At 48.0% G+C, this 20,070-nt stretch overlaps 1 protein-coding gene across 2 annotated transcripts in view; it reads right to left on the reverse strand.

The window, feature by feature from the left end:
* Positions 1-299: 299 nt before the first annotated feature.
* Positions 300-20,070, reverse strand: part of ATP6V1B1 (ATPase, H+ transporting, lysosomal 56/58kDa, V1 subunit B1) — a 28,564-nt gene continuing 8,793 nt past the window's right edge. The window contains exons 3-15 of one of the 2 annotated variants that reach the window (XM_011945213.1): positions 7,609-7,707; positions 7,326-7,419; positions 6,658-6,735; positions 5,677-5,816; positions 4,742-4,843; positions 4,077-4,174; positions 2,820-2,943; positions 2,409-2,559; positions 2,068-2,150; positions 1,615-1,656; positions 1,191-1,295; positions 869-998; positions 300-767 (exon numbers count right to left, since the gene is read on the reverse strand). In XM_011945213.1, the coding sequence (XP_011800603.1) occupies positions 604-767; positions 869-998; positions 1,191-1,295; positions 1,615-1,656; positions 2,068-2,150; positions 2,409-2,559; positions 2,820-2,943; positions 4,077-4,174; positions 4,742-4,843; positions 5,677-5,816; positions 6,658-6,735; positions 7,326-7,419; positions 7,609-7,707 (1,410 nt within the window). In that variant the 3' untranslated portion in view covers positions 300-603. The remainder of the gene's footprint in view (positions 768-868; positions 999-1,190; positions 1,296-1,614; positions 1,657-2,067; positions 2,151-2,408; positions 2,560-2,819; positions 2,944-4,076; positions 4,175-4,741; positions 4,844-5,676; positions 5,817-6,657; positions 6,736-7,325; positions 7,420-7,608; positions 7,708-20,070) is intronic. The other variant, XM_011945214.1, reaches the window with a different exon arrangement.

Genomic DNA, 20,070 nt, shown 5'->3' on the forward strand with positions numbered 1-20,070 from the left:
GGAACCTGCTGGCCCCTGTCTCCTGGAGGTCACCATATGGATGCCCAACTTAGTGTGGACACCACATCAGCATAGCTCACGACAGACCGGAACTCCTGAGCTGGAGCGATCCTCCCGTCTCAGCCTCCCGAGTAGCTGGGACAACATCCTCAGGCTCCGCGCTGGGCTTTTTTTTTTTTTTTTAATAGGGAGAATAGTTTAATGAACTTCGTGTACTCATCACCCCAGCCCCCAGCTTCAACGATTATCTTTTCCTTTCATTTTTATCTTTCTTTTGCCAATCTTGTTTTCAACGAAGATAAATTCATCTCAGTTACTTTTTATTTTTATTTCGTGGGCTTTTAACATAAAAATACAGATGCTCCCGTCAGAGCAAAGCATCGCAACCTTCTGTTCTTCCGCAGCGCCGGGAATCTAGGGGGAGGCATGGAGCGCGGGAAAGCAACCGAGAGGCAAAGGGATGGAGCGCGCGGCCCCCCTACCTTGGAGCCAGCGGAGGGCGGAGGGCGGCGCAGAAGCCGCTGGTTGGGGTGGCGAGGGAGGGGAGACCCGGGAGCCGAGGGCAGGGTCCCTGCCGGTGTTGGGGCACCACGGCGCGTGGGGCTAGAGCGCAGTGTCGGGCGCCAGGTCCTGCAGCGCCCCCTCGCGGGAGTAGAACTCGTCGATCACGGCCTGCGGAATGCGCTTCAGCATCTCCTTGGGGAAGATGCGCAGCAGCTTCCAGCCCAGGTCCAGCGACTCGAACACCGAGCGGTTCTCGTAGGGGCCTAGGGACAGAGCGGGATTCCCGGGAGTGGTAGAAATGTGTGTGGGGCGGGAGGAGGGTGAGTGAAGAGTTTACTGGCTCCACGCCAGCGACGCGCCTTACCCTGATTGATGAAGTTCTTCTCAAACTTCTGCAGGAATTCCAGGTAGAGCAGGTCCTCAGAGGTGAGCGCCTCCTCCCCAACCACTGCCTTCATGGCCTGCACGTCCTTCCCGATGGCATAGCAGGCGTACTGCGGGAGGGGCAAGGCGTCGGTGTCCGCTGCGGGCTTACCACTGGAGTCCAGTAGCCCCCAACCTGGCTCTGCTGGGACCCCGTTCGGAAAGGAATTTTGACAGGAGAAAAGCTTGTCCTTCAGATGGGGCTCAGACCTTCCGCTTCTGAAACTAGAGGACCCACCAGCCCTGGACCCTCTCCTCCTTACCAGCTGGTTGGAGACGTCTCCATGGTCCTTCCTTGTCATGCCCTCCCCAATGGCTGACTTCATCAGCCGCGACAGGGAAGGGAGCACGTTGATGGGGGGGTAGATCTGAGGGAGAAGAAAAAGGAAGTGGTGGAGAGCAGGCCTCAAGCTTTGCTCCCCCTGTCCCCAAATTGTTCTCAGGAGAAGCTCCTCATTTATTCTGCATTCCGAGGGGTCAACAGGCACACCCACCCTCTCTTATCTCCCACAAATTCTAGGGCTTGGGCATGCAGCTGTCATATGTGGCCCTAGACAGAACAGTGGAGGGGGTAGATGACATGGCATTAGTTAATAAAAGGCTCAGTATTTCAAAACTTTTGATAATGTGGACAAAACCCTCTTTGAAGCTTAATGGTTAATAGCTGAAAAAAACAAAAACAAAAACCTGCCAAGCAAAGAGAAAAATGTCATAGGGGTCGCCTTTAACCTACACACAGGACAGATGTGTGTCAGCCGTTGTTTTCTGTCCACCAAAGCAAATAACTGGAAAGGGAAGGGAAACAGTATTTACTATCTGCCAGATGCTGTCTATATGCCAACTTATTTTTATCCTCCACAATGCGTCTGGATGATATATTTGATTATTCCCATTTTATAGATGAGGAAACCTAGAATCCAAGAGATGAAATTATCTTCTCAAGATCCCAGAGCCAGTTAAGCCAGATTCTGCTCAGGCCTATCTTCTGTCTGTGAACCATGCAGTCTTCCCTGTGGCTGTCTCCTGTTCGGGGTTCGCTTTGACTGGCCCCTCCTAATTCACGCCGGGGGGCAGTGGAACATTTGTTCCTCAGTGTTTCTCTGGGCTGAGAGCAGGAAGTGGGCAGGGACAGGGCAGTACCTGTCTGTTGTGAAGCTGTCTGTCCACGTAGATCTGTCCCTCTGTGATGAAGCCTGTCAAGTCTGGGATGGGGTGGGTGATATCTACAAGAAAACACAGTGGTCTCAGTGTGGGTGGGGCCCCGGTCTCCAACCACTCAGGGCTACCAGGGTTCTGTTTCCCTCATGGGAGTGATAGCGGTGTGTGGGGGGCATGGATGGTGGAGGAAAGGGCCGTGTCTATCTTGATGGAGGAAAAGCGCTGGTGCACATCTGTGCAAAGCAACGTGGGCTCTTTAAGTGTGTGGTTGGAAAAGGGAGGGCAGGGGAGCTCTGGAGGGTAGTGGGCTGTGAGGAGGCTACCGTCATTGGGCATGGTGAGGATGGGGATCTGCGTGATGGATCCGCCCCGACCCTCCACGCGGCCCGCCCGCTCGTAGATGGTGGCCAGGTCTGTGTACATATATCCAGGAAAGCCTCGGCGCCCAGGCACCTCCTCTCTAGCAGCAGAGACCTGCAATATCCATGGGCATTGGGGTAAGAAACAGGGTGAGAGGCTGAAGCTAGGAAGGGTGGGTAGGAGTTCAGTGACCCTGTGAGAAATGGAGTGGGGCGCAGGGGAGGAATGGCCAGGCTGAGACCAAGCCCTGGAACTCATGGGAATGGGGCAGGCTTGAGTGGACCAGCTCCCCTCTATTTGCAGGGTGACCCTCTGGGGTGTCAGGCTTAGGGAGGGGTAGGGAGGAACCTGACACCCCTTGCTAGCCAGCTTACCTCCCGCAAGGCCTCTGCATAAGAACTCATGTCCGTCAGTATAACCAGCACATGCTTCTCACACTGGTAGGCAAGGAATTCAGCAGTGGTCAGCGCCAGGCGTGGGGTGATGATCCGCTCGATCCTGGAGGTGTGGCCAGGTGTTGAGAGAGCCTGGAGCCTGGGCTAATGCTCCACATAGCCCGGGGGCTGAGTGCAAGGTGAACTGGGAAGCTGGTGTTGTGCATAGTGGCAGAGGAATGGATAAGATGAGCCCTTGCCCCCATCCCCTAGGCCAGGACCACGGTTTCTGGGAGTAGGCAGACTCCAACACACACCTCGCCTACTGTCTAAGGTAGGAAAGGGGACAGAGGCTGAGGCCAGGAGGCAAGTTGGGTGGGAAAAGCCAGGCAGGGCCAGGACTTTATCTGGTGAAGATGAGAGTGGCTTTTGTCCCCTGCGGGCTGAAGGGGAAGGACTCTGGCATATCACCCTGTAGATGAGTTGGGGGCACCTGCTTTACCTCTGTCTTACCCTAGGGCACCCACACTTGGGTCAGCTGGAGCACTCTCACCCCACATTCTCTGGATGGTTTCGTCCCTCTCACTGCTCCTCTCACTGTCCCTTTCACTGCTCCAAGCACACCTAATGTCCCTGTCTCTATGCTTGCCAGCCCTACAAACCCTTCCCATGTGGAGTGCTCCTGAACACCTTGGCTTCAGACACTCTCAGTTCCCAGCTTTGGGGCTGTGGCTCTTCCCCTTGGGGATGTCACCAACACCTCCAGAATTCTATTGCCTGCTTTCTGGAGTACCCTCCAGAAATACCCAGGACAGTTTATTAGAATTGTTTTCACCCACCTGACCCCCAGATTTAAACTCCCATTTTCTACACTTTTAAAATAGTAGTTTTTCTAAACAAATGTTTAGGGAAATGATCTCCTTGGGGTGACTTTGTGGATGTGACACGGAGATAAGGAGCCCTGAGTTGGGATGGTGGCTGGACATGGGTTGTGGGAAGAGCAGAGGGCACAGGCAGCAGGCAGAGTCATGGTCTGGCTCCCTCTGTCTGTGGGTTTTTCCTAGCCCTTCCTAGGAGGCTAGCCTTTCCTAGCCCTTCCCAGGCCTCAGTTTCCCCATCTACTCAATGAGGGTTGTTCTCCCAGCTATGGCCCATGGCTGTAGTTCTGGGATACCCTGGAGCCCTGGCACTCTAGGTCTCGGAAGGGGACAAGGTCTGCCCACCTGAGGGCAGTTTGGGCCTCAGGGGAGAGCTCACGTGGGGTCATTGGCCAAGTTCAGGAAGAGGCAGACGTTCCCCATGGTTCCATTCTGCTCAAAGTCAGACTTGAAGAATCTGGCTGTCTCCATGTTCACCTGGATACACAGCAGGGTCGGCTGGAGATAGGGCCCTGTGGCCTGAGGGCAAGGCCCGGCCCCTCCCAGCTGTCCTCAGGAAAGCCTGTGGACTGACCAGCTACCAGTCCCTAGGCACCATGGCCACGGGGTGGTGACCCTGGGGCTGGAAAGGGCAGGGGCTGGGTTTGCTGCCCCAGTCCTCACAGGGCCTCGTCAGATGACCCCGGAGAGGCTGAGACTTCTTTATGTCCAGCTCTGCTCAGTGCCATCCCTGACCCTCCTGTCATCAGCTGCTGCTCTGCCCACCTCCCTGGCCTCCCAGGCCTCCCCTTCCTGAAGCTATCTTTTCTCCCCAAATCCCCTGGCTTCCCCTCCTTCAGGCCACCCAGGGCCCATCTTACCACTGTGATTGCCTTTGGGACACCCTGAGGGCCACATGGCCCTGGTCACTGCTCCCATCCTCACCCCTCCTGGCTGGCCGGGACACTGATGGCTTCCCCATCAGATCAGGTCATGCCAGGGGCTGAGGGAGACAGGCTGCCTACTCCGAGCCTCTGGAACTTGCCAGTCTGCTAAGTCCCTCACCCCCATGGCTGCAAAGACGATGGCGAAGTTGTCATCGTGGTAATCCAGCACAGCCTTGGACTTCTTCACTAGCCCCGCCTGGCGGCAGATCTGAGCGGCAATCTAGGGCAGAGTGGATTGGGCAGGAGTACATCACAGTCGGAGCCAACGCCCGCCCCATTGAGCACCACTGGCTCATGGCCTTTGGTGGGAGGGATCCAAGCCCAGAGAGGTGAAGGGGCTGCCCCAGGTGCTACAGTCTTTCTTGGGGTGGAGGGTGGGGGCTATTGTGCGGCTGCTAGTGGGCTGGGGATGCCTGATACGAGAGGCAGGACAGAGTAACAGTCCCAAAGAGCAGCTGCCTCCGTACGGGTCTGGGCACCTTGGCATAGGGCAGGGCCATACCCTTCCACAGCCTGCTGGGGGGCTATCTGGGCACAGAGTTGCCCTGAGCCTGCAGTGTGCGGGCCTCCAAGACACCATGCCCAGAGTCAGGAAGGAAGGGTCACAGTAGGGTGGGGGCACTTATGCCTTCTGATTGCTCAGGCCATTTTGAGTGGTCAGGGTGCTGGGTGGCTGGAGGAGCATCTCGAGACCTTGTCACACCAGCTGCTCTGAGAGGAAGCGGCTGTTCACTGTTGGTGGTTGAGAGAAGCAGGAGCGGGTAGTAAAGATGAGTGCAGGGACAGTGGTAGGGGCTGTGAGCTCCACTGAGCAGGACTTTCTACTCTGGGAGCTCCCCATGGGCTCCCTCGCTTGGGGCAGCCTGAAGATTGGACCTGGAGGAATTCTTGTGTAGTCCTGAGTTGCTGAGCTGCCTGGGGACAGCTGCCAGTCTTGATACTGGCGACCCCAGCCCCTGCCTGCTTGGCACAGGAGCCATCCTCACTGGCCCAGCAGCCCAGCCACTGCTCTGTCCCTCCCCCAGCCGTGCCTGCTGGCCATGCAGGCCTCACCTCATTGTGGGGGAGCCCGGCTGCTGAGAAGATGGGGATCTTCTGGCCGCGGGCAATGCTGTTCATGACGTCAATGGGAGAAATGCCCGTCTGAATCATCTCTTCGGGGTAGATGCGGGAGTGCGGGTTGATGGGCTGGCCTGGGAGGGGGCAATTACAGAGCCATGCTCAGGGGTTCAAACCCTTCCCTGACCTCCTCAACACTGACCCCAGACTCCAGAGCAGCACTGTTTGACGGGCCTTCTGGCGATGATAGAAACGCGTTCTGGCCGTGCTGCCTGATGTAGCCCTAGATACAAATGGCTACAGAGCACATGACATGTGGCTCTGAAATGAGACTTTCTTTCTCTTTGAATTAGTTCAAATTTAAATAGCCACAGGCCCAGTGCTACTTTGGACAGCGCTGCCCTTGTGCTTTGGAAGTGGCAGGCAGGCGGAAACTCAGGCTGAGGCTCTAGGGCCCAAGGGGCAGAGCCCTCATCACCACCTCCAGGTACTAGTGCAGGGTTCGGAGGGCCTGCGGGTGACTCAACCTCCTGTCTGAGCAGATGAGTCTTCTGTGCTTTGCCACTGACTTTCTGTGTGGCCTAGGGCAAGCCATGGGTTCCCACAGGCCTCCAGCATGTCCTCAGTAAACAGGTGGGATAGGGTTTGAGGCCTGGGGAAGGTGCCCACTTGAATGGACGAAAGCTGGCAGAGCACCGCAGCCCACTCTCAGGATTGTGGACAGGAAGCCAAAGGCAGGGGCATGATGGCCTTGGGACAGGCGTGGAGCACTGCCCAACGATGATGGCATTTTACAGAGGATGGACATGGAGTGCTGATGGCAGTGTTGGGGTTCAGTGGAAGATTTGGGGATAGAGACGCCTTTGCTGCTCTCCCATCACATCTGATCTGCTCGTGAGTCTGGGCAGAACTTCCAAGAGTGGGGAAGGTGTTAGGGCTTGGTCCTGAAGCCATCCAGAGCCTCCAGTCACTCACCATTGATATCCAGAAAGTCCTCCGCCATGACCACTGGCCCCTTGTCAATGGGCTTGCCGGAGCCATTGAAAACTCGACCTGAGTGTGGGCGAGGAGTGTTGGAGGGTGCTCAGGCTAGCCGTGTCCCTCACTGCTGCCTACCCTCCACACCACCACCAGCTCCCTCCCACTCCCCAAAGGAGTGTTCCGTGTCCCCCTCCCCTGCAGCCCACAGGTAGCCCAGAGAGCCAGCTACAGTGACTGTTCCTGTGAGAGTCTTCCTTCCCCTCCTGGAAACCTTTACAGGCAAGGCCTTGGCCCAGGACAATGACTCTAATGGGGGATTCCAGGACTAGAGAGAGAAGAGGGCCAGGCCAGGTCTTGGGAAAGAATTAGGGGATATTCAAGGCTTAGCAGTCCCTTTCAGCCTGGCTCCAAATAGGTGGCTACCTACTGTGTCTCTAGTCTATTGAACCCACCTTCCTCATTTATTGAACACCTGTATGTCAGACCCTGCGCTGGGGTCAGGAATCAGAGAGAAGAAGACACACCCCAGACCTCAAAGAGCCCACCGGGGAGACAGGCATATAAACAGGAAGTGACAGTGTAGTGTGCTGAGGGCTTGGTCAGAGAAGCTGGGCTGGGAGGGCAGAGGAGCACCTCCATCCCTTCTCCTTCCTGTCCCTCACCCAGCATGTCCTCTGACACCGGAGTTCGTAGGATGTCCCCTGTAAATTCGCAAGTGGTCTTCCTGGCATCGATCCCTGATGTCCCTTCAAACACCTGTGGGAACAAGAGGGAGTTTCTCCACTAAAGAGCCTGCTGGAGGGAACAGGGCTACCCATTCTGGAGATGTTTTGTGCTCTCAGGGAAACAGACCATTTCCTGCCTTCAGAGTTTGTAAGATAGTGTGGGAACTTTATGGGTTAATTCATTGATTTAACTAGCCAGTGTCTCATTGACCCCACTCACCTGAACAATCGCCTTGGTGCCAGCCACCTCAAGCACCTGCCCGCTCCTCTGAGTCCCATCTGGGAGGGTGAAGTGGACGATCTCCGCATACTGGGCAAACTGGCAGGAGGGGAGAGCAGTCATGTGACAGTGAGACCAGAGGCAGAGTCCCTTCTCCTCCTCCGGCCCTCCCTGACCCAGTCCCAAGCTGTTTTCTCCCCTCTTGTGCCCAGACACTTGTGGAAATGAACTCGAGGGGCTGGGAAGTGAAAGTCTGAATTCTCTTTGGGAGGCAGTTGCACCCACTTCGGAGTTGCAAGACCAGGTTAGAATTGAAACTCTGAAGCTTAGTAGCTGCCTGACCTTGTGGAAGTTACTTTATGATTTCAGTAACTCATTAAATATGTAAGTCATAAGTAATGAGCTTTAGTTTCCTCATCTTTAAAATGAGGATAATAATAATACCTACTTCCCACAGCTGCTACAGGGAAGAAATGAGATAATATATGCAGATCCATTAGCATGGTGCCTGGCACTTTGTAAAAGCTCAATAAAGATGTAGTAATGATTGGGCTGCCTCGGGTTCCTGGACAGCATATCTGTTTCTGCCCCTGTGGACTAGGGGTCAACACACTGGCAAAGCGCTTGCCTCTGCTGAGGCACCAGGAGAAAGACTCTCTGCTCACAGGCGTCTTTTGGTGATGGGACTAGAACTGACTTATGTAGTCCTTCCAGGGATCAGGAATTTTAAAAATCAGGCTAATATTCAGAATATATACAGAACTCTTAGGCTGGGTGTGGTGGCTCATGTCTGTAATCCCAGCACTTTGGGAGGCTGAGGCGGGCAGATCACTTGAGGTCAGGAATTTGAGACCAGCCTGGGCAACATGGTGAAACCCCGTCTCTACTGAAAAAAGAAAAATATATATATATATACGCATATATTGCCAGGTGTGGTGGTGCACACCTTTGGTCCCAGCTACTCAGAAGGATGAGGCTGGAGAATTGCTTGAACCCAGGAGGCAGAGGTTGCAGTGAGCTGACATTGCACCACTGCACTCCAGCCTGGGTGATACAGTGAGACTCCATCCAAAAAAAAAGAGAACTTTTAAAATGCAATAATCAAAAGGATTTGATCAAAGGATTTGAAAAAACATTTCTCCAAAGATGACATACAAATGGCCAGTAGCCACAAGATAAAATACTCAACATCAGTGGTTATTAGGGAAATGAAAATCAAAACCACAATGAGACAGATGCCACTTCACACACCCTAGGATGGCTATAATAAAAAAGATAGGCAAGGTGAGGTGGTTCATGCCTGTAATCCCAGCACTTTGGGAGGCTGAGGCACATGGATCATATGAGGAGTTTGAGATCAGCCTGGGGAACATGGTGAAACTCTGTCTCTACAAAAATACAAAAATTAGCCAGGCATGGTGGCAGGCACCTATAGTCCCAGCTCCTTGGGAGGCTGAAGCAGGAGAATCCCTTGAGCCGGGGGTGGGCAGAGGTTGCAGTGAGCTAAGATCACACAACTGTACTCCAGCCTGGGCAACAGAGCAAGACTCCGTCTCAATAAAATAAAATGAAATAAAATAAAATAAAATAAAATGATAGATAATAACAAGTGTTGTTGAGGATGTGAAGAAATTTGAATGCTCATACCGTGCTGGGAGGAATAGAAAACAGTGCAGCCACTTTGGAAAGCAGTCTGGCAATATTCATAATAGCCAAAAGTGAAAATAACTCAATGTCCATCAACTGATGAATGGATAAACAAAATATGGTGTATTTATACAGTAGAATATTATTCAGCATTAAAAAGGAAGAGACTGCCCTGGAACCCATGGGGGCAGGCAGCCAGCTCAGGGGGCGGCCCTGGAATGGGGCTATGGTGGTACATGGGGACCTGGCTATGGTGGCTGCGGGGCTAGTGAAAAACTTCTCAAGATCCTTGGGAAGCAAAGGAGGATTTCATAAGAACAAAATGGATGGAGGGGAGAAAACCTATGGTGGCTGCGAAGGCCCTGATGCCATGTATGTCAAATCGATATCATCTGATGGTCATGAATGTACTGTAAAAAGAGAACATATATCAACATCAGGCACAATAAATCTATGTTGAGTGGCCCAGATCAGTTTGCTGAGAACAAAACCAATGAGGTCAATTTTAGAGAGATCCGTTCACATGTGCTATTAAAAGTATGTTTGTATTTTGCGAACAAGTTTCACTACACTACCAGCTCCGCCAAGATTCCCGAATTCCCGATAGCACCCGTAATTGCGTTAGCAGCTTCCTAGATTGTTAAAATAAATTATAATCAACTGTTAACTCTTTTCAGTAGTTAATACCCATAGTTCAGTTAGTAATTTTTTCATATATAGTGTGTTGCCTGTATAAAGTTCATTGCAAAGCAGATTTGTTTTTTGCATAGCAATCAGAGTTGAAATTTGTTTGTTACATCAACAAATTAAGGACATTTTCACAAACTGAGAAATAAATATGCCAATTCATAAAAAAAAGAAGTACCGATAGATGCCGCAACATGAATGAACCTTGAAAATATTATGCTAAGTGAAAAAAGCCAGGCACAACAGGTCACACATTCCACAGTTCTATTAATAGAAAATGTCCAGAATAGGCAACTCCATAAAGACAGAAAGTAGATTAGTTGGTGCTCAGGGCTGGGAGAGGGAGGACTGGAGTGAGAACTAATGGGCGTGGGGTTTCTTTTTGAGGTGATGACAATGTTTTGGAATTTGATCATGATGATGTTTGCATAACTCTGTGAGTATACTAAAAGCCACTGAATTCACAGTACGCAAATTATATTTCAATTTTTATAACACATCAGGGTCCCAGATAGTCAGGTGGCTGAGACAGGAGGATCACTTGAGCCCAGGAGGTCGAAGTTGCAATGAGCCATGATTATGCCACTGCATGCCACTGCATGATCATGTCCCACTTCAGCCTGGGTGACAGAGTGAGACCCTGTCTCAGAAAACCAAACCAAACCAATCCAAAAACCAAACCAACAAACCATCAGGCTGTCCCTCCAGGACCACAGGCAGCACATGGGCAGGTAGAGCTTTGTCCCGGGGAATCCCTGAGCTCTGCTATCTATGCATGCTCTGGGAGCCACCCAGTCCCACTCTTTACCCACAGCTAGAGGAGACCACAGACTTGGCCAGGGAAGCTGGGCTAGCAGAACACACCATCCCCATTGACAGTCATCACCAGCTGTCATAAGTACCAAGAGATCTAAGCCCCATATCTGCACCTTCTTCCTGGAAAAAGTCCTGAAGTAAACACATTGCATCCCCTAGGCTCCCTCACCTCACTTCCTAGGTGGCTGATTTACTCCAGGGAGTAAGCCATAATCTTAATCCAACTAAAATTAATGGTTCCAGGCACAGTGGCTCACGCCTGTAATCCCAGCACTTTGGGAGGCTGAGGTGAGAAGATTACTTGAATCTAGGAGGTTGAGATCAGCCTGGGCAACACAGCGAGACCCATCTCTACAAAAAAAAAACCAAACCAAACAAAAACCCAAAACAAACAAACAAACAAACAAACAAACAAAATATTGATGGTAAAAAGACAACACTTTCCTCCCAAATTCCTAATATTCTGGGAAATTAAAGCACTCTTTTGAATTACCTTTGGTCATTAGAGGCGATCAAGACTGAAATAACAGATTATCTGGAAAAGAATGAGGAGGTCATCCTTTTGTGCCATGACCTATGAAAGATATAAAGCTGTACCATGTTCTCTGACCATAAAAGTAAGTTACAAATCAATAACAAGAGCAAAAAAAAAAAAAGAAGTCAGAAAAACCTCTTACATTTAGAAGAAAAGCATTCTAAGTATAGAATCATTTATAACAGAATTAGAAAACATTTAGCTCCCGTAATAGTGAAAAGCTGTATATCAACATATGTGTGAAGCATTTAAAGCTTTAAATGATTATATTAGATAAGAAAAATAGTTGAAGAAGCTAAAAGTATGCAATGTGAGAAGTCAGAAAAAAGAACAGCATTAAAACCCCAAAGAAAGTAGAGGAAATAAGAGTAGAAATTATTAAAGCAGAAAACAAATATATAATAGAGAAGACCAACAAAGCCAACTGGTTTTTTGAAAAGTTGACTAAAACAGACAAATTGCTGGCAACACAGATTAAGAAATAAGAAAGGCATGAATAAATAATTGTTGGAATAAAAAAAGTCACAACTAGATAAACTGATAATATTTAAAAGATAATGAAAGGAACTATGAACAATTTTATGCAACATATTTGAGAAATTAGATGAAATGAATAAATATAACTCAAACCAAAGCCAACTGAAAATGAAATTGAAAGCCAGAATAATCCTGAAATCTTGAAGATATTAAATAAGCAAAGAAAACACCAGTCCCAGATAGTTTTAGCAGTGAGTTCTAACAGTCAAGGAATAAACAATTTGAAACTTAAGCTCTTCAAAGCTGGGAAGAGAAGGTACTGTATTTAACTCATTTTATGAGGCAATTATAGCCTTGATACCAAAATAAAATAATTATGGGAAACTTGTAGGCAATCTCACTCATGAACATGGATGCACAAATCCTAACAAAATATTAACAAATCCAATCTAGCAATGCATTAAAAAGACCAAGTTGTAAGCCAAAATAGTAAAGAAAAGAAATGAAGATAAACATATACACACAAACAGAAATTTTAAAAGACCAAGTTGGGATTATTTTAGGAATGTTAGGCTGGTCTAGTATGAGAATATCTATTCATATAATTCACCTTATTAACAAATTAAAAGATTAAAAACTATGAACACCTAAAAACATTTTGAAAAAAGTTTTTAAAAAAACCCATCCATGATTAAAACTAAAATCAAAAAGAACAAAAGTACTCTTTGAAAACAGGAAATAAAAGGGAAATTTCTTAACCCCAAAAAGAATATCCTCAAAAACCTACATAGGCTGGGTGATTGGCTCACGCCTGTAATCCCAGCAGTTTGGGAGACTGAGGTGCGCGAATCGTTTGAGGTCAGAAGTTTGAGACCAGCCTGGCCAACGTGGCGAAACCTCATCTCTACTAAAAATACAAAATTAGCCAGGTGTGGTAGCGCATGCCTGTAATCCCAGCTATTGGGAAAGCTTAGGCAGGAGAATCGCTTGAACCTGGGAGGCAGAGGTTGCAGTGAGCTGAGATCGCACCACTGCACCGGGTGACACAGCAAGACCCTGTCTTGACAAAAAACAAACAAACCCTACAGAAAATATGATATTCCATGATATGATGCATAAAGCATTCCCTTTAAAATTAGGAGCAAAGCGAGAATCTCTGCTATTTTCATTCTATTCAGCCTTGTACTGGAGGACCTAGTTAAACTAATAAAATAAAATGAGTAACAATTAGAAGGAAACAACTACCAAATAGAAAGCCCCCCTAATTCCCAAATACATTAAAGATAGTACCAAAAGGAAAACTGTAGGTCAATTTCTCTTATTAACATAGATGCAGAAATAAATTATTAGTCTAATCAAGCAGTGTATTAAATAAACATGTATGACCAAGTAGGATTTAATCCAAGAATGCAAGACTAGAGCAATCACCATTACGGAATTTGTCAACATTTGATAACAAAAATCATAATAATAGAGAGTTCGTCAACATAGATTAAAAAAGAATCCTATAAGATTATGTAAACAGAAGCCAAAAGGCTTCTGATAAAATTCAGCATCTGTTTCGCTTGTTTGTTTGTTTTGAGACAGAATCTTACTCTGTCCCCCAGGGTGGAGTGCAATGGTGAGATCTCAGCTCACTGCAACCTCTGCCTCCCGGGTTCAAGCAATTCTCCTTCCTCAGCCTCTCAAGTAGCTAGGATTACAGGCGTGCACCACCACGCCTGGCTGATTTTTTGTATTTTCAGTAGAGACGGGGTTTCACCATGTTGGCCAGGCTGGTCTCAAACTCCTGACCTCAGGTGATCTGCCGGCCTTGGTCTCCCAAAGTGCTGGGATTATGGGGGTGAGCTACTGTGCCTGGCCAAGCATCTGTTTCTAATACAATTCTGTATAAAACAGGAATGGAAGGCAACTACTTGAACACTAAACTATTAACCAAAACCAACATCAGCATCCTTGTACATGGTAAAATGTGAAACTTACCTTCATTTCCAATAAAAATCAATAACAGACACAGATACCTATATTACAATTGTTACCTAACAGTGTTTTGGAAATTTTTGTTTATACAGTAAGACCAGAAAAAGAAAAGAGAAAATTAAACATAAACAGAAAATGTCCTTTTTTTTTTTTTTTTTTTTGAAACAGAGTTTCGCTCTTGTTGCCCAGGCTGGAGTGCAATGGTGCGATCTCGGCTCGCTGCAACCTCTGCCTCCTGAGTTCAAATGATTCTCCTACCTCAGCCTCCTGAGTAGCTGGGATTACAGGCATGCGCCACCATGCCCAGCAAAGTTTTTGTATTTTTAGTAGAGACGGGGTCTCTCCATGTTGGTCAGGCCGGTCTTGAACCCCTAATCACAGGTGATCTGCCTGCCTCGGCCTCCTAAAGTGCTGGGATTACAGGCGTGAGCCACCACAACTGGCCGAATGTTCTACTTTTTTAAAGATGGTGGTGGGAGGTGACTGTATTCTTCAAAATGTCAAACAAAGGCTGTGGGAAAATGTTCCAGATGATAGGAAGCTAGACAGACATGGCAAGTGCAATACCTGACCCTAGACTAGATCCTATACTGGAGTGAAGAAAAAAAATGCTATATTCCAATTTATCAGCTTACCTAGGAATTGGAATATAGATGGTAAAGTATTGTATCAGTATAAATTTCAGGAGTTGATAGCTGTACTGTGGGTATATAAAAGAATATCTTAATTCTTAGGAAATACACACCAAAGTACTTGAGCTTAACATACCCTCAAAAGATTCAGGAGGTCCAGGTGTGGTGGCTCATGCCTGTAATCCCTGCACTTTGGGAGGCTGAGGCGGGCGAATCATCTGAGGTCAGAAGCTCAAGACCAGTCTGGTCAAAATGGTGAAACCCCATTTCTACTAAAAATACAAAACTTAGCCGGGCGTGGTAGAGGGCACCTGTAATCTCAGCTACTCGGGAGGCTGAGGCAGGAGAATCGCTTGAACAGGGGAGGTGGAGGTTGCAGTGAGCCAAGATTGTGCCACTGTACTCCAGCCTGGGCAACAAGAGTGAAACTCCGTCTCAAAAAAAAAAAAAAAAGTGTCAGGAAAAAATTATACACACAGAGCCACACATGGAGAGCAAATGATAGAGCAAGTGAGATAATATGTTAACAGTTGGTGATGTGGATGTTCCTACTATTATTTTTATTTTTGAAAATTTTTATAAAATTGAAATTGTCTCAAAATAAAAAGTAAAGTAAAAGTATGCTGATGGAAAAAGAGACATAATTCCCTTTATTTGCAGATTATATTATACATTTAGAAAAACTCAAGAGGCTACATTTAGAAAAACTAAGAGGTTTAGAAAAAAGTTTTAGAATGAATAAGATAATTTGGCTGTTTATAAGATAAATATATAAAAATCATCCCCCCCCTTTTTTTTCTATTTTGGTAGTAACCAGTTAGAAGAAGCAATGGAGAAGACTATCCCATCCGCAATAGGGCCAAAACTCATAAAATAGCTATAAATAAACAAGAAAGGTAGAAGAAAAAAATATTATGGAATAACATAAAACAAGTCCTAAACAATGAAGAACATTATTGTCTTCCAAGACAGAATGACTTACTAGCATAAAAACATGAATCCTTTTAAAAAGTATATAAATGTAATTCAACCCTAATGGATTATTGTTTATTTTTAAATTTAATAAAATGATTTTAAAGTTCACATAAATGTCTGAGAATAGCCAAAGTAGTTATGAAAAAGATCAGAGATAGAGGACTTGCCTTATCAGCACAGTGCTGGTGATTATCATCATCATTACTATCGTTATATCACCTACTGGCCACAAACTAGTGACCTTAAGGGCTTGGCGGGGAGGAGCGAAGGGCCCAGTTCCCCAGCAAGGTGTGACCAGGGTAGGGGCCACTACGCCAGGAACCTCTGCTGGTCGAACTTGAGACTAGAAGGTTTGCAGCTCTGACAGTCACAGGGAAGGAAGCTCTAGCTTAGGTCCCTCCTTGTCCTGTGAAGAGGATGCCAGGAAGGTGACCTGTGGTTCCTCAAACCACCCCTCAGCCTTGCGGAGCGGGGTCCTCAGCAGGAGGCCGGCCCAGGAGGAAGGCTCCGAGGTGGGAGGAGGTGCGAAAACCCAGGCATCTTGGGTTCTCGACCACAAGAGGGAGCCCAGGAGCACGGACGGCGAGTGTCTGGGAAACGCGTGGAACACACGTTTTCCTCTCCCACTCTGATAACCTGTGTTTCGATACGAAACGGGCCCTGCCTCATTGTTTATCACCTCCCTGGAGGTGACGGAGGGCTATTTTAACCTCAGGGGAAAAGTTGCTGTACAGAGCACAGGCGAGAGTGTGCCCCAAAGAAATCAGGCGGTGGAGTGATTAAAAGTGATCATTTTCTGTAATTCCAGCTACTCGGGAGGCTGAGGCAGGAAAATCGCTTGAACCCGGTAGGCGAAGGTTGCAGTGAGCCGAGGTCGTGCCACAGCACTCCAGCCTGGCGACAGAGCAAGACTCCGTCTCAATAAATAAGTAAATAAATAAATAAATAAATAAATAAAAGTGATGATTTTCATGTGGGCTTATGTGGGTTAGGGAGGGAGGGTGGCAGGAGAGGAGAGTGGAGAGGAGAGGGGTGCGTTCTGTGTCCCTGAAGGATAAAATCAGAGAAAATGAACTTTAAATAGCAGAAATTATGGTCAGATCTGGGGAAGGGCCATCAGGTTTTCACACCCAGGCATGGAGGGTGTAGTGTCTGGAAACTTTAGGAGGAGCCCCAGACTCTAAGTGTGTGCTGGCTGTTCGTTGGTGGTGGCGTCTCATGACCAGTTAGGGCAGTGGGTGCCAGGGAGAATTCCACTGGGGGATAGCGAGTCCAGGAGCTTGTATCTTAAGGGGCCCTATTTCCCAACCGCATACTGAGCAGGCCTGATCCCATCGACTCTCACTGTGGGTTACTAAGAGGGCTGCAGGAAGAGGGCATGATGCAGTGCAATGTAACCCCGTGCTGGAGATTCACCTGAGCTCTCAACCAGCAAGTGGCCAGGCACCGCGGAGCTGCTGCGTACACACGGAGGACTGGAAGTTCTTAGCAAGCCTGTCGGGATTTGTGCACAAGAATGCTGCCTCTAAGGTCCCTCCTGCTGACAATGGCCAGGGCAGTGCGGGAGCTCCTCTTTGGAAATTGTCTTCAGAGCTGATGCAGACTCTTTGGAAAGCAGCCACAGACATTGGGGGTCGAGTCTGGTGGTTAAGGTGAGTGTTTACTCCAATTCTCAAACAAGGAGCAATTTGAATCACAGAATACAGGAGTCAGAAAATTCTCTAGAACAGAGGTTCTCCGTGTGGTCCCCATACCAGCAGCATCACCTAGGAATTTGATAGAAATGTATATTCTTGGGCCTCCTACGCCAGACATGCTGAATCAGAGCTCTGGGGTGGGGCCCAGCAATCTGCCTGTTAACAAGCTCCCTGCACCCCCGATATTCTGATGCTTGTTCAACTTCTGCAAATCAGTTAGCTTTTTTTTTTTTTGAGACGGAGTCTTGCTCTGTCACCCAGGCTGGAGTGCAGTGGCTGGATCTCAGCTCACTGCAAGCTCCGCCTCCCGTGTTTACGCCATTCTCCTGCCTCAGCCTCCCGAGTAGCTGGGACTACAGGTGCCAGCCACCTCGCCCGGCTAAGCTTTTTGTATTTTTTAGTAGAGACGGGGTTTCACCGTGTTAGCCAGCATGGTCTCGAACTCCTGACCTCGTGATCCGCCCGTCTCGGCCTCCCAAAGTGCTGGGATTACAGGCTTGAGCCACCGCGCCCGGCCATCAGTTAGCTTTTTCTGGGTCACAAACATCGGGAAAATCAGATGAAACTGTAGAAACTCCTCCCAGAAAAATGCACAGGCACATTCATGCATACCTTCAGAGGTCTGCACACGATTTCAAGGGCCTAATTCCCTAAACTAAGAACCTCTGATCTACACAAAATTCTTCCCTCAAATGTTCTTACATTTGAGGACAGAAGCAGGAAGAGTAATTGCCTGTGTGATTCAATGTGGGCAGAAGGTGGCGCTGTACAAACGCTGTAGCATTTGCCAAATCCTGGGAGAGAAAAAGGGGTAGGGGCAGCGGAGAGGGATGCGGAGAGGTGCCTCCACCACCCAATTATTTTCTCTGCCAAAGCTACAGATGCAAACGATAGTCGCAGAACCACAGATCTGGGGACCTAATTCTGGTTTCCTAGGTCGGCCTCATTTTACAGTGGAGAAAGTGGACACCTGTATAGGTTCTGTCTCCATGCCACCCTGGGTCCCATGGAGAATGGCAGGTCTGGTGGAGAGTGTGATGGAGGTGGAGAAGGGGCAGGAGGTGGCACCAACTGTTTAATCAGGCTTATTAGCATTTCTGCATTCCAGGCAGAAATACTGCTGGCTATTCTCAAGGGAGAATAATACTGCATTTGTCTGATGTGACTCTCACAATAACCCTATTATTATTTAATAGATGAGGAAACTGGGACTTGCAATCCTAGATCGATGGTTCTCTAACTAGAGCATCAGTTCATCTGGAAGGCTTGTGAGGACAGACTTCTGGGCCCTACCCCCAGAGTTTCTGATTCTGTCAGTCTGAGGTGGAGCCCAAGAATTTGTATATCTGACAAGTTCCTGGGTGGTACTGATGCTGTTGATCTAGGGTTGGCAGGTAGCTGGTAGAAAAGAGTGGGATGGAGCTGGGATTAAAATCCAAACCCAGTGTGCTACACTTAACTACTCAGCCACACTTCCTCCTGGGACGTCCATTACACTGGGGGGTCAAGCGGAAATGTCCCTATGAACTCAATCTGTTTGCTAGCAACGAATGGGTCTGATTTCTTTAATATTGCTGGCTCAGGTTTTAACAGGTCCATAGCTAGTCATGCTAACATTTATTCATTCATTTATCTCATTAATGTACTCACCTTTCCTTTGAGCAAACATACTGAGCACCTACTATAGCCTATGTGTTCAGTAAAAACGCTGTGTTGGGCTTCTGGAGCTAAAGACGAACAAAACACAGTTCACGGCCAATAGCAGGGCATGGTGTGTGTGGGGAAGGCCAGGGAGGAGATACGTGGCCAGATCTTGACCAAATGCCTCAATGGATGTCACTAATAAGACCACAAAAAGTAGAAAAGAGGGAGAGGCATCCAGGAGAAGGTGACCTCTCATCCCTGGGGATGAGTCAGAGGGAGGGAACAGGGGGAAGGGTAGTATAGGAGGCAGAGGGAAAAATCTGTGCACAAAATTACAGCTAGCCAGGAGCAATAAGTTCTAGTGTTCTATACCACAATAGGATGACTGTCCATGACTGTAGTTAACAAATATATATATATATATGTCTTCAAATAACCAGAAAGAGGATACTAATATTCCCAACACAAAGAAAGGATGCTGGAGATGATGGATATGCTAATTGCCCTGACCTGATCACTATGCATTATATAAATCAAAACATCACTGTGTACCCCAGGAATATGTACAATTATTGTGTGTCTATTATAAAATGCCCAGACACAAGCCCCCAATCTTTGTCATTCCTTTCCACATACTCTATCCTCTTGTCCAACTAATTGTGAGAAGGGTTCTTTGCCTGGAACCTATCTCAGAGTCTACAGAGAGAACTCAGGGGTTCTGTGATCTTGGATGGGAAAGTTACATTTTTACGTTCATTAACGTTTACAGAAATTTAGTGTTTCCTCTAGTTCTGAATGTAAGGAACAAACCACAGTAGAATTAGCAGTTCCACGGTACCTGTGACTTTGTCAGCATCAGAAATCACAGATATTTTCATACCACATTACAGTTGTTGCAGAGATCTCAAAATACTATTTGTACTCATCACTACTTTAAAATTATAGCTGTGAAACTGGTGGTGAGTTCTCGTTATTTAATTTGTTAATAAACATACATTACTGATCACATTTTTAAAAAATGATATGCAAGTGCCCAGAGATCTCAAGTGGCAGCCCCATGCAGACACTATTTCAGGTGTTAGTTTTTACACAGGGAAGGGAGAGCGATGAGCGTGAGCGGAAAGGCTTGCAGCCACCTTCATAGAAAAGACCTGTAAGTGGCTGGGCGCGGTGGCTCACGCCTGTAATCCCAGCACTTTGGGAGGCCAAGGCGGTTGGATCACAAGGTCAGGAGATGGAGACTATCCTGGCTAACACAGTGAAACCCCATCTCTACTAAAACTCCAAAAAGTTAGCCGGGTGTCGTGGTGGGCACCTGTAGTCCCAGCTACTCGGGAGGCTGAGGCAGGAGAATGGCGTGAACCTGGGAGGC

Source organism: Colobus angolensis, unplaced genomic scaffold, assembly GCF_000951035.1.
Source record: "Colobus angolensis palliatus isolate OR3802 unplaced genomic scaffold, Cang.pa_1.0 Scaffold24, whole genome shotgun sequence".
In the NCBI taxonomy this organism is placed as follows: domain Eukaryota; kingdom Metazoa; phylum Chordata; class Mammalia; order Primates; family Cercopithecidae; genus Colobus; species Colobus angolensis.